The sequence below is a fragment of the Melanaphis sacchari genome, unplaced genomic scaffold, assembly GCF_002803265.2.
Source record: "Melanaphis sacchari strain LSU unplaced genomic scaffold, SCAv2.0 Contig60_pilon_pilon, whole genome shotgun sequence".
In the NCBI taxonomy this organism is placed as follows: Eukaryota; Metazoa; Arthropoda; class Insecta; order Hemiptera; family Aphididae; genus Melanaphis; species Melanaphis sacchari.
The window spans coordinates 452,157-467,848 of NW_020271429.1; the positions used below are offsets into that span (position 1 = coordinate 452,157).

Genomic DNA, 15,692 nt, shown 5'->3' on the forward strand with positions numbered 1-15,692 from the left:
GCTACTCAAATATTTAGTGCAGCAGACATAAAATGTCATATAATCTGGATATTTATCTCTATCTGCCATATTTACTTTAAAATTCATAGAATTTATGGACCAACTATTTTACTTATTAAATTCTAAACAAAGGGGAGGTAGTAAATATTTTAATAGATCATTTAAAAATAAAGAAGAACAAAATAAATACTTATTATTTATATTAATAATTTTTAAGAATTTGATAGTAAAAAACATTAATAATGAAAATATAACTTGTAGAAAGAAATTTATAATTAATTAGTGCTAAGTAACAATTAATGCTGTATTACAATCATTGTGAAAAGATATAAAAGGGAAATATACTATATTGTTTACAAACAGATTAAACTAAGGTTACTTAAAAAATGTATTCAGAAATTTTTGTGACTATTAATGGTGAACTATTTCAAATATTTTGATGTAGCTAATTGCATTGACGATCTTGATATTATTTTAACTTAAATAGTTGACTATTCCTTTTAATTCAAAAATTATATTACCTAAAACAACACACCATAAATGATATTCATTATCTGTAGGGAAAGTAGATTATAGAGATCTTCCTAAAAATGCATTGACTTATGTATGTGGATATTTGCTTTAAAAATGTTTACAAAAACACATTTTTAATGTTTGTTTAAATTTCATTAAAATACAAAATAATCTAGGTGATTTATTTTTATTTAATTATTTTAAAAGTTACTCAAATAAAGAAAAAAACTACTTTTGGAAATCTTTTAATGCTACCTGACATATTTTATAACTATGTAAATCAATTTTCATTATTAATTTTTCAAATTTAGCTACAGAAAACAATGTAGGTATAAAATTAAAAAACTTTATTGATAATGTTCCATTTAGTCATTCGTGTACAAACTTTGATATTGCATGTTTAAAATTATTATGTATACGTTTCAGAATATTTATGCTATTAAGACTTTAAATCAAAATTTACTTCCTGTTCCACGAAAAAATAAAAATTGATAATAATTTGACATTTATAGAAAAAAAAGTTCAAACATCAATTTTTAATATTAAAGTAAATTATTTAAAATTTACTTAGTATTTTTTTTCTTTTTATATTTTTGTTTTATAGGATTCTGAAGCTTTATTATGCTTACTTAAACAATTAATATTGCATGTGAAATAATTTAGTATTGATCAGAGATGCCTATATTAAATGTTGTGGAATTTTATACATCACTCATAAAATTGATCACATTCATAAGATTTTTTATATGTAAGACTAATGTAAACTACTTGTATTTTATTATTTTATCGGTATCTCAAGATTAAATATGACTCGTTAAAAAAAATTATGTAACATTAAAAAACTAACTGTTGACCGATACAATCACCCATTCAAATCATAATTAACTGTATTTAAGGCATTTTTTCCAATACATACTATGCAAGAACGACAGTTCGTTGTACATATTAAACATCAACACACCACCGACTACTGAACTTCGCAGGATTATGTCACAGCCACCGATTATTATAATATATTAAAGTTACTTGTATGTGAGTTAATGTTATAAGTATTTTGTAAGTAATATAAGAATAATTAGTATTATGAAATCTATGATTTCATACTTATTTAAATATATTTTTGATCCTTTTATCTCTATTTACCCCCGGCTACGGTAATTATATCCACGGGATCTTATGATTCGCCCTAGATATCTTGTATTTTTCAGGTCGTTCTCCTGACTACGTTACATTCTCATTAAATAAAAAAAATATATTATCTGTACCTATATTGCTTACTATTGAATTTTTTATTTTTTGTTTGTATACATTTTGACATGTTGATGATTTAATTTTTATTTAATTAACTATGTAAATTAATATAATATTTATATTATGATATTCTATATAATGAAAAAAAGTTTATCAATGTATGTGTTTGGTGGTCACACTGTTTATTCTCTAAAAACATGGCTGATTGATTTTTTGATTTTTCAGCTTTTCTATATGCTCATGTAAATTTTTAATTTTTATCAGTGTTCATTCTATGATTATATGTATAGTAGTTGCAAGGCTTATACATATTATCTATAAACCTTGCAACAGATGCATATTATATCATGATAAGCAAATACTATAAATTTTAATTATCTTAGAGACGCATATTATGAAAATGTCATTTTTTTTGTATGAAACCAGTGAATAATATAGATGACTGATTGCATCCTACCTTTGCGAGCTACCGGGCGCATAATCCTTTGAGCTTGAAATTACGTAGAGACGCGTTCAAGAACCGTTTCACCGAAATGCGGCACTGCACACAATTATTTTATATACGTGCAACGATGCATAGACAATTCGAACAAAAATCGTTAATCGGAAGATCGCTGTTGTAAAATGTAAGATCAGTAACTAACGAAAACCATGGTAGTTACGCTCTTGACACTTGTATACCTTATACCATACTTACAGTGGTAACTCTGACCCCAATCATACAGTAGTTAGCTATATGGTTTATAGAATCTCACTGGTTAAATTTACAGATAGATGTTGTGTTCAAGGAAATTTTACATCATGAAACGTTTATTGGTAAAGTCTAGTGAGGTTCTAAACAAAAATGGTAACCATGGTTAAACAGGTACTGACTATAAGGTTTTTGGTACTTGTAGTGAAATGGTAACTACAGTATTTTCATTTTCAGTTTGTCTTATAAAATAGTCATCTTGGCCGTGTTTTTCGATTTTTATCTCCTCCGTTTAATATTTGATCGCACTATTTTTGCGTTTCAAATGTTTATGCGTTCGAAGCTTATAATTTTGTGTGTTGTGTCGTACGTAAAAATTCGATTAATTATTAATTTATTTAACCTAAACACCGTGACCATTTGTTTAATCAATAATTATAAGTCTGGATATTATTATTTAAGGTATGTAAAAAGTAGGATGCATAACAAAAAGCTTACAATATAATAAGGTGTGAAAAAAAGAATATATTATGGAAAACGTACTGATGCAGAACAAGACTTTAAGTCAAACAGGACTCTCGATATATATATATAAACAGGTAAATAGCTTAAAAGAAGATTTATAAAGTTAAAAATAAATGTCACTATAGACTCTCAAAGTATCTAAATTTACGAGTATTATTATGAAGAATAAAAAAGAAAGATGCAAAAATTCATTTATTTATACACAAGATCATTTTAGAAATATTCCGTTTTATACTTTTATGATGTTTGTTATTAAAAAATGTAAACCTATTTATTCTATTTGCACTGTATAATATGTGTAAGCTTAAAAAGCTAAGCAAAAACCTAATCAAATAATTAATTAACAAATTTTATGATGATTTTTAGTAGTTTACCAAACAATTAGTATATTAGTATATTTTCATAATATCCATATCAAGACAAGTAATATTGTGCATTTATCGTCAGTTCGTTTAAATGTTAGTGACAAATAACTAATTATATACACATCTTGGTAGTTCTATTATAAGCAAGTATGTCTGGGACAACTGTTATCGATATTAAAACGAACATCAAATCGTTGTTTTGGGTAAATTGGCGTGCAATATTGTGCCTGTCACACAGGCATGCGTTCTAAATAATCCATTACGTTTTGCACCAGATAAATGAATAATTATTAGTTATTTATAAAAACATAATATTTGTGCTTATTAAATTATATATTTATTTAAGTGCATAAAATATATTTGAATTAATTATCATCAACAAATTTATTATGTAGTATGCAATATTATACAAAATTATAAGTCATAATAAATTTTTGATTAAAAATTACAAAAATAGAATATAAATAGAAGTTAGAGTTGGCCCACTGAGGGTTTGAAATAAAATAAATAGTTTTCCTTGTGAGTTCGATTCTAGTAAAAGATATTTTATATATTATTATTCAGTATGATATGTATATAGATTCCCAAAAGATTCAAATTTAGTTTTATTTTTTTTATTGGTCCACATAGATTATTTTTGCATTATAAAATAAATAAGAATTTTCAGTTTTTCGCCCATATTATATCCTGGATATTATATTTTTTTCACGTTATGAATAAATAATAATTGTTAACATTTCTGACATTAGTTTAACAATATCTTGATAGTGAATTAAATTATAATATTCATATAATAATCTGTTTTCTCAACTCATTATTGTTCGATCTCGCGTCTTTATAATATAGTTTAGTATTGATAATGTATAATAAACTTTAAACCGTATTATCATCTATAAACACTATATAACATTTTACTGGATAATTAATAATCGATTACACATGCTCATCTGTCGTTCTCCACTAACGATCGGTGTTTTTCGGACGATTCGCTTAAATGAGAACGTTTGTCCGTGTTAATTATCTACTTGGTAGAACTACTACCATTAGATCGATTGACCTTTATTCGAATCGAGGCGTTGGTCATTTTAAATGATATAACAATTTAACTAGTGTATAAAACGGGAAGAAAACATACCAATATCTCAGCCATAAATTATTCAAAGTATTTTAAATATCTCATATTTAATAATTTTCTTTATTTTTTTTTTCAACTATTTTATTGTCATATAATATGTAATTAATATTTTTATACTAAAAAAGTAAAAAAAATAGTCAAGTCTATTGGTGGTTAAATTTCAATATTACAAATTCTCATTATTTAATTAATCAAGTTTTGTTAATTTAACCATAGAAATTATATTAAGTGTTTCGATTCGTTTTTTTTTGTTTTTTTTTTTTTTTTTTGTCGAATATAACTAGGGGTGTATTATTAATACAAGGTAAAAATTTAATTTTTCATATAAACTAGAATGGAATATTGATATAAAAATTAAAATAAGGTAATATTTAGTATAAATTCGTAAACATGTAAATTTATTTAATAAGTAGTTTTAGAAGCAACTGTAACCTGGATAAACCAATATAATTAATTTTTAGTTACATGTTAATTATATCAATTAATTTATTGATATTTATCAAGAAATAGGTGCCTAAAAAAATGTCAAAATTATAATTTTTATTCATTTTGAAATAAATAATAGGTATATTAGTATACTATTCGAAAACTAGATGATATTTAAATATTATTTATATGGTACACATATAAATAATAGATGGTACTTGTTCATGGGTAATATATACATTTTATTATTAATGAGTAGTAATAAAATTAATAAAGTTTAACAATTAAATGTTAAAAAAAGATAGCGTTTTTTGGTCTCGTTGGAAGAAATCTGTCCTAGGCTCCAAAAACTTTTTTCGTCTGCGCTTAACGTTATACTTGGTATGAGATATAATGTATGTTTGGTACGTCGACATACCTATCGTAAAAAATGAAAATACATATTATATATATCAAATACGTGTATCATATATACATACATAAAATATAATGCATTATGCCGATATCGCAGATACAATATATAACAAATGTTTTGTCACATCGAGATAAATTGTATGTGCACATTCAGTATATCTAGCATGAGTCTCCTGTATAATAATATGTAGGTACACATGTACGCATAATATTGTATTATATGTTATATCATTCGTAGTGATACGATTTTTTATTATGATTAATGATATAAATTATTTCGGATTAGTAAACGCGACACTTCATGTGTTTGTGTAGTTTTCATGAATCGATAATAATAGTAATATACGACGCGTTTTGGATTAACACAAGTCGTAGCGTTGTGAAAACGAATATACGTAAATTATTGCTCTGATGATCACATGTCTACAAGATTCACAAATGGTAACATATTAAGAACATTTGTTTTATAAATAACAACCCTTAATTTTATATGGGCTGCACATTTTTGTTAAAGTTTTTTCATACATATTATTACTGTATATTTAATTGTTGTATACCCATTTTTTTTTTTTTTTTATATTACAATTCACTCTGGCTCAAAAAGCCAGCGACTTTTTAATTTAAATATGAATTGCTTTATTATTATTCTGTTGAGTCTTGTGCGCTAATCTCCGAATTATTATAATTTATAATAAGAATATATAGAATATACGCGTGCGTAAATCACTTGCTATTATTACCTATATTTGATTTTGAATTGTTTTAGATATTATAGTTTTCAGTTAACTTAAATATGTTAGGTTTATACCAAATACAAATTGTCAGTTTCAGTTTATAAATATTATTTAAGTTTAGTTGAAGAGACTACCCAGTCTTGGCGCCGTCATACGTTGTGAGTAGCTGTAGTATTTTTTATTATCTTCTTTTTTTTTTATATTGTAGTTTTTTTTTATTTTTATTTTGTTTGGTTGAGCTGAGAATGCTATTGTATTATTAAATTGTGTACTAAATTTAGTTTTATTCTGTTGGGCCAGAAGGGCTGTACTGTATATTATTATATCGTGTAGTCCAAGACGTATATGTAATAATATTGTGCTGCAATTTATTATACATTGAGTGTTATTCAAAATTATTTATGATACGTCAACTACATATTTATTACTAGAACCTTGTTACTATTGTTTACTAGTCTTAAGTATATACGAACAAGTATACATATACAGGGTGACTTTGTTTTAAACGATACTCATTATTTTAAAATCTATTAGCGCTATTGAAAATACATTTTCACCATAATTTCCAGTTGGAATAAAACAACATTTTTTATCGTTCTAATTTTTTAAGTTTTTTTAAACATTTTTGATTTCATATTCTGAAGAAAAATATTTTCTAGAAAATATCTCAAAACTTAAAAATTGAAAGTTTACAAGTTATTTATGAGCTATAAGTATTTTAAGTTTAGATTAACTAAGTAAAGTGATACTCCGCAAAATGTTGGTTTACTTTTCCGCTCACTAAAACTTTAAATATTAATAACTCATTAATTACTCGTTTGAAATTCGATTTTTATGTACAAAATACTCCGAAAAAATTCGACTTCAGACTATTAAATTAAAAATTAATATATCATTCAAAAGAGTAAAATACCTAGAAAAATATAACGATACAAAATACAACTTTTTTATTCAGACTGAAAATTATGGGAACAAAATATTATCGAAAATGTTCATGTATTTTGAAATAAAAAGTATTTTCTCAGTAATACACGAACACACTCATAATAATTATTACTTATTTCATCAGTATTTTTCCAGCGATTCCTATCGCTGTTGATTGCACTACTCATGCCCACTATACACCACACTTATACACATACACACGTATGTACATCGGCTGCTCATAAACTTGCGCTATAAAGTAGAGATAGGCAACCACCAGGGTCACAGCTTATAATAATTATTATTCGTGCTCGTCTCGTATAACCAGTCATCAACGTTATTTTCCTACATAATATAAAAGTATAGGTGAAGTTATGATAATGTTCTAATATACCACAATTAACATTATAATCGTGTATGTGATGAAAATTGTTGAAAATATCAGATGCGGGATATTTATAAATAAAAATGATTGTACTGCTTATATATGAATGAAAAATAGACGAACAGCTATAATTCGGGTAAACCCGCACTATTTACTATTGGTGCACTAGTTACCCAATTTTTACGGAGTTCATTTTTGTCGTCAGATCTGTTTTTAATCGTCGTGATTCATTTTAACAGTACAAAATAAGTTTCCAACAAATTGGTCTTGGAAGTGGCTGATTTCACGCATAGCTTAAATATTTATTTCGTATTGTTTATAATGACGATTCTTCGGTATTATATGTACGAGTATTTGATCAATGATTGCAGAGGAAAATAAATGTATTTTCAATTTAATGCTATTCACCGCAATATAATAGCTTACGTTTAGCTTCTATGTACTGCCATAAAAATAGGTGTCCCCAGGGGTCATCTTATCCCCCCCCCCCTTAGAATTTTAAATTGGTTACCTAATTGTAATAATGACAAAACATAATAATGACGTACTATAGATAAAATGTATAAAAAAGTTTTTTTTATATTAATTTTTTTTTAATTAAACAATAACTATAATGATTATAGCGTTCGTGTCGTTACCTTGAACACCTCCCAGGTGGCACTGAATGGCAACACGGCCACGCCGACCATCAGGTCGGACACGGCCAGCGAAACGATGAACGTGTTGGTCGGCGACCGGAGCTTGGAGCTGTTGAACACGGCGGCCACGACGAGCGTATTGCCGACGGTCACGACCAGCGCGATGAAAGACAGTCCGGCCAGGGTGCCCAAAACCTGCGCGTCTCTCCACACTAGCGAGTCGCGCAGCGTCTGGCACTCGGTCCGGTTCATCGGGCCCGGCCACTGGCGGCGGGCGTTCGGCGGTCGCGTTTCGGCCACCGTTAGCGTGGACGGGCGGCGCGCGGCTCGCGTGCTCTCGGGGTGGTCGGCGCGCGCGCGCGGGCAGTGGTGGTCGCCGCGACGCGGTCAGCGGGCCAGCGCGACGAACCGTCGGTCGCGTCGCAGTCGTGGACGAGCGGCCGTCGAGACGGCCGCCGTCCCCCCGCCGCCGCCTCGGTGGCGGTGTTGTCGGTGGCGGTGTTGTCGGTGGTGGCGGTGCGGCTGTCGTCCGACGCCGATCGCACGCGACGATGACCTCGGAGAACGGCCGAGCCGGATGCGCGGCCACGCACTACCACGTGTCCGCGGCCGCTGACGGAACCGCCGCCGCAGTCGCTGCCGACCACGTTGTCGTTCCCGTCATCGTTGCGGTGCGGTTGCAGTGTCAGCGGTCGTCGTCACCGAAGCGACGACAGTCATCGCCACCGACTTGCCGTCATATTGTCATCAAAGTCCCTCTGCGTATTATTGGTGCGGTTTGAGAATGCGGTTTGACGGCCAGACACCCCTGAAAACACACATAATATTATATTATTTAATGAGACTATAATTGAAAACTAAAAATGATTATATAATATTATGATCTGCAAACAGCGACGTAAAAAAATTTAATGACGATATTATTATGATCGTGTGACGTGCGACGAAGTTATCATACGAGTCCGGTCAACATCCGCGATCGACCTTGGCCAGTATTGTTTGCGTATTGAATTTATTTCACGTTTTTAGTAGTCTTAAGACTCGGCAATCACAACCACATAATAGCGTACGTTCTTTTACGATTATTTTTACATTTACTTTGACAAATTAAAAAATTTCATCGGCTATTGTACTGGTTGATCAAACTTTAAATGTTCATTGTTATTGACAAAAACTCATTCGATAATCAATATTGATGCGAATATAGGCTGAGATCTCATCGAGAATTTCTGTCACCCGAGATTTATAGGTTTATCATTACGTCATGATGTTTTTTCACTTTCGGTACACATGAACCTAACAGGTTATCTAAAATTAAGGCAATAGTATCTAGTTAATTCTTATAGGAGAATTAATTTGTAACAATAATTATTTTACAAAGTCTGCAGATAAATTGTACAAGATACGAAGACATTAAACTATTAAAGTGTGGTTTTAATTTAATTCTAATCATATTTGTTTGTTAAATGTAATGATTTTGCATTGTTTTTGAATGAAATATCAAAGTTTAAGTGTATTACAATTATGTCCTTCTATTTTGTAATTTTGTTGGGTTGTGAGTTGTAACTTGTAATTGACTATTCTATAGTTTTTTTTTTGTTTTTTAAACGCGTGTATACATGATTCTAAAACACTTAAAATAGTTAAATATTGATATTTTAATATTTTAATTTAGATCAATTTTATGTGACCTATTGTAGCTTAAGTCCTCGCCTTAACCAGCTAATTCGGGTCGTGAACCACAGAGGTCGGGAACGGTTGCAGCTCGGAGCAGTTTTATCACAATGATTGGATCATCGTTATTTTAATATGATAAATCGTTTGCGTTGGTTACAGTCCTTTTGTATTCAAACATGTAATTAAATTTATTTCGTGAAACTCTTTTTTCAAATTATTTATTTACGTTTATTTTTATTTAACCCTTTTAAACGTTATTGTATTATAATAATATAAAGTCAATGGCAGCTGAAAACGTGACATGTATTCGCAATATTTTTACACTATGCGATTTTTACAAACGACGTGGATATAATTTGGTTTTTCAAACACTTGTGTCAGCATAATTATAGTGTCTAAATTATAGGTACCTCAAATAATTATTTAGGAAATATAAACACATTTAACGAACCCTATCCTAGTTCTATCAACTATCAGTCATACGAAAATTACAACTTAAATACAAAAATTTATATGAAAACATTGTCACACTTATACACATACACCTCATTATATCGTATATATTATTAAGTAGAGGAAAATCAATTATTTTGATATTATTATACAATAATATGGTTTTGAAATAGGTTATTTTAATATATTATTATACTCATCGTTGTCACCCTTAGCACATTGACGGCATTTTTTGCGGATATAAAAACATATAATATAGTAGTAAACATGTATCATAAACAGAATGATTCACAGAACATATTCAACAAAATATTTTTTTTTAATATAGTAACGAGGATCATAATATTTGCAATTATTTAGATATTTTATAGTAACTATTTAAGAAGTATCTTGTGGTATTAAGGAACTTATTTTTACAATAATGAAAATTAACAGTTTTCAACAAAAACTGTTAATCGTGGGATTTATTTTCTTTAAATATTTATGTATTTAAATCAAAATTTGAAAGATTAATGTTTAAGTTATTAAATTGTATAGATATACTAAAGATAACAGTAGGTACTTAATAATTGTATTATACAAATATAAAATATAAATGTATGATATTGGATCTAATATTTATTATACTTGAACAATTTTTTAATTCCTATTATTGATTTAAATGTTTAAATTATCATATTCTACTTATTTATTCCAAACTTACTGTCATAAGACTATTATAAAAAAAAACGTAAATAATTTATAAATTATTCGTTTGAATTTCGACTTGGATACATAAATACATTTCGAACAAGTCATTTGCTTAATAATTGGGTTATTTTGTTAAAAAAAGTATAGTAGGGATCAATATTATAGAATATTAGAATACATCTTATAAAATCCAAATATTTTAAAATATTGTTTTTAAATGTACTTAAAATAAAACTAGGACTTAAACAAATTCATTATTAAAAAAAAAAATGGCGATGAGCTTGATTAGTAAATCACACTGTAGATCCATATATAGCAATGCGGGCGTTGTAATTTGTCATTTCGCCAGGGGTAATTGCAGGCGAAACACGTATGTAAACGCGTATACGTAATTCCAAAAGACGTTTTAAACTTTTCAAATTAAATATAAAGTAGGAAATTCGAAAGAAATGTCGTTAAGACAGACGTCTTTTAGAATACATTTTGCACCACTATACGCGATGCCCCCACTTGACAAACAGTGATAAGAATATATATATATATATTTATTATTTACTGCGCTCGAAAAGTGACATTATATTGTTATATGCTTTGCCGGAACTGCGTACCATATAGATTATTATATATGACTTTGACAAACACATATTATATTATGAATATATGATTCAAGCATGTATAATGTTATTATACCCAGTACTTCGATATTATAATATACACTCTTATTTTCAGACGATATTATTACGATTAAATAATTGTTAACTATAATATATTGTATACAATGCTAACGATGTCGATAATTCATTAATCAAACAAAACTTGTAAACTTTTTAATACAATCATAGTTAGTTATTGATTAGGTTTTTTTCACGTATAAATTTGATGTTATAAACATTTTATTTTTAGCGTTTTCATTCAATCTGTGTAGTATCAGTGAAAAAGTATAATGACTCCTGATTAATGGAATTAATCATTTTTTAAACCATTATAGAGTCTTACCCATAATTTGTGGTCAATTAAACTATATTTAAATTAGATTATTTTTTTTTGTCAGAATTAGATTAAAAAGTAATCAGGAAAGTTAATATGCGTAGGTATGGTATATGTCAATTGTAATTTGTCATTTATTAAGTGATGTAATAAACAATATAATTTAGTTATAAATAATACTATTTTATTTTAAGTATTAGTCATTTATTTTTCTATTAAAGTATCGTAATAAATTTTTTTCCAAAAACGAATCGCATGTATTATTTTAATTTTATTTCACATATTATTTTTTTATAAGTTATAAGTCATCAATATTGGCGAGACTATTGAAGAATGGTGTGAATAGGTTCGTGGTACAAGACGTATAGATTTATGTTAACTTAAATATTTTTAAAATTTCATTATATGTGGAAATTAATATTTTAAGTATTAACCAATAGTGAATATTTTCTACGTTGATTTTTTTTTTTTTTTTTTTTTTATGGCAAAATAATAAAACAATTTTTTTCAAATATTAGTATTCAGGAAATATTCACGTTACTCTATAATTTATTTATTTTTAGTTTTTTGATTATTAAGAAAAAAAATACGTGGAACTTTTAACTTTTTCAAATTCTTAACCAGAATTCTTCCTAAAAGTTGAGATCGAATTATATTTCATTCAGTAAAAAATGTCCAGATACATACAAAATAAAAATGAATAAAAAAACATATTATTGTGAAACCACTACATTCATCGTTCTGTTCAGAATCTATAATGATTCAAGTAATTTACTCAATGATGACATGCATGGGGATCGATTGGATTTGATTTTTGCAATCACTTGAAGAGACTATAATAAGACTATTATATTACATGAAAGATAGAATGCGCATCTCCTTAATGTTGGAGAATGTTAAAAGAAAAGATTCGTATCTTATTGGTACGGTGAAATATAATATACATATTTGGTGTATTTTCAGTACGTTAGTGAAAGGTGGGTGGGTAACATTCGAAGTAAACTCGTTGCAAAGAAAATAGTTTGTGCCCGTGAGTATATATTGTATGGCTGTGTTTTTGCGCGTGCACGTATGTGTATATGTGTGAGCGATATGATTATATACCTATATGCGTACAAAGAGAGAGCTTTTGAAACCGTAAAACTATTATATTAACGCAGGAAAACCGAAATCTGTTATGACGTGCCGAAACAATACATTTAAGTACTACGCTGCCGCCAAGTACTTATTCGACTATTGTTTGCTCTTGAAAATATTATGATCGGGGAGGGGTGAGGGGTTGAAGATGTAGAAAGGGATTTGTCGACAGCATGGGCCCGTGTTTACCACGCTATGTATAGGTACCGCGTACAATCGTATATAATGTGTATTGTATTTTAATGCCTTGACTCCTGTCTATATGGACTACGACCTTTGATAGGATAGTTGGAGTGAACGGTAGGTACCCTTCGTGGACACAGACTTGACGTTTTCGAGACTTTAAATTCATTTTTCATTATTATATCACATAACACGTCCAGCTATGTACCTATGTATAGGAGTCGAGAAACATACCATTACCCACGCAATAAACGTCTATATAAAATAGAATAATATACAATTAATATTATTATAGGCTTATATTTTATGCACATAACATGCCATGTCTAGCCGAGGAACATCTGCTTCATAGTTTTTTCCTAAATGTATTTTGTATTCATAAAACAACATTTTCGTAATAAAATACAAACGCTTGATTTATTCCATTACTAACTTAGGGTATACCACCAGCTAGTACCTACTGTACAATTTGAACTCATATTTTTTAGTCCTTCTGTTTTATTTTTTACCACATAACGACTTTTTTTCTGGTTATACATATGTGTTGTCATGTTTTTTTTTTTATTTAATAATATAATATGTACATAATACTATTATTGTTGCTATTATTTAAATTAATATTACAATAACACGGCGTCTTAAACAAACAATTTGAGTACGTACATTTTGACGTTTTATTTAATTACACATTATTATACATAATATATGATGCAACTATTACAACCAATACAAATCTCAATGGACGCTATATCTAAATTGCGATTAGGTGTTTATTGAAAAAAATAAAGTACGAGTATTTTTTAATGTTTATGTAATATTATTGTTATTACTTATTATTATTATATGATAATATTAAATGGACTAGTGATGGTTATTATTATTTTATTTTATTTTTACAAATGTATTTACTCGTAAGATATTTACATAAAATATTTGCCAATCTCCAACAACTATTTACTTAACAACGGATCCGAGGCGTGTATTAGGTTTCCATTGTTATAACTTTTAAGTTAAATGGTTTGGTGGTAAAAATCGTGAAAATAATTATCCGTTTTCGAAACAAGTTGTTGGTAGATTTGTTTTGAAATTATAATGAACAATATTATATCTTAATTGCTAATATGACTCATGACACCATTGAACTTTATTTTAACTTAAGGACTTCAACAATGTTTCAACAAGTAAACTGTTCATTTATCGAATAGAAAAAAATAAAAATAGATTAACTTTCTTGTTTAATAAAAATATTAACAGTGTTAAATTAAAGTTTTATTAAATATACCTATTTATTCAAGAAATAATTATTGACGTTACGATAATGATCAATTTTGTGTCAAACAACACAAGTTACAATAATTTTAATTAGTTACAAAGGAATTTTTAGTTAAATAATTGTAATAGGTATAAAACAATATATAACTTATAATAATAATAATACAAACAGTATACTGTAATACAGCTAAAAAAATATGTTACATATTAGTCTTTCTAAAGAATTTTTCCCATTATTATTATAGACTTTTACAAAGTCACCTTTCATAATAATGTATGCAATTTATGAGTTAAGATATAATTTTAAGTATGAATGTTAAAACTAAACGCAGATAATTTTTTTTTTTTATGTTAATTATAATACCTATATTATTTTTTATATTTTACTTATAGGCATTTTGTATTTACTGCTTATATTGTTGATTGTTTTTGTAGGCGATTGGATGAGGTAATAATTGTTTCTCTTAGTGATTAGACTTAATATATTATATGCATTAGATATAATGTGTATAACAATAAATTAAATTATATATACTGATGGTCTAGACGTGCGTGGACTAAAGTACGGTGGTAGCTCCTCTCCACATGTATGTCGTACGATGTGGAAAATGAGCGGACCTAAGATATTCGTTTTATATATGTATATAAGTATAAAGTAGCATGCATATCTTTCGCTCATAATTTATTCACATCCCCGCCAACTAGGCCAAAGGTAATTTTTTTTTACACTTAGAGTATAGCGTTTCTTCACTCGAAATTTATATTTTTTCGATTTGCAATTTGAAGAGGATAAAAACATCCTATTCAATAAAATATGCATGGATTATCTAGATTTATTACGTTGTCCAAGCAGATGGATGTCTTTCAAATTTTTTATGTAATATACCACTTCACTGATGGAGCATTTTTAGATACTGATGAGCATAGAAATAAATGAATTAATTTTGCAATGGCGTTTTTTTTATTTTTCGTCATCTTTTGAAGCAGTAAAAATGCTTTGGTTTTTAAATTTCGTGAAGGTTTAAAGTAAAAAATTATATCTTTATAGTACTTTGAGAGGTAAAATGTAGAAAATTTCTAATACTTTTCAAAATAACTGGAAAAACAAAATATTAAGAAAAACGGAAAGTTTTCCACAAAACTAGTATTCCGCAATATCAATGTTATTTTGTTTATGTAACTAACAAACAAATAACCGTAAAAATTTGGAATTTGCTACAATTATTTATGCATAACATTTTCTTGATATAGTATAATTTTTTTAATGTGTTAAGTTAGCAGTTTTGTTGCAT

General features: G+C 28.1%; 1 protein-coding gene across 1 annotated transcript in view; it reads right to left on the minus strand.

Annotated features, from left to right (window-relative positions):
• Window positions 1-5,183: 5,183 nt before the first annotated feature.
• Window positions 5,184-15,692, minus strand: part of LOC112600099 (octopamine receptor Oamb-like) — a 74,196-nt gene continuing 63,687 nt past the window's right edge. The window contains exons 3-4 of the mRNA XM_025347261.1: window positions 8,002-8,809; window positions 5,184-5,324 (exon numbers count right to left, since the gene is read on the minus strand). Of these exons, the coding sequence (XP_025203046.1) occupies window positions 5,184-5,324; window positions 8,002-8,253 (393 nt within the window). The 5' untranslated portion in view covers window positions 8,254-8,809. The remainder of the gene's footprint in view (window positions 5,325-8,001; window positions 8,810-15,692) is intronic.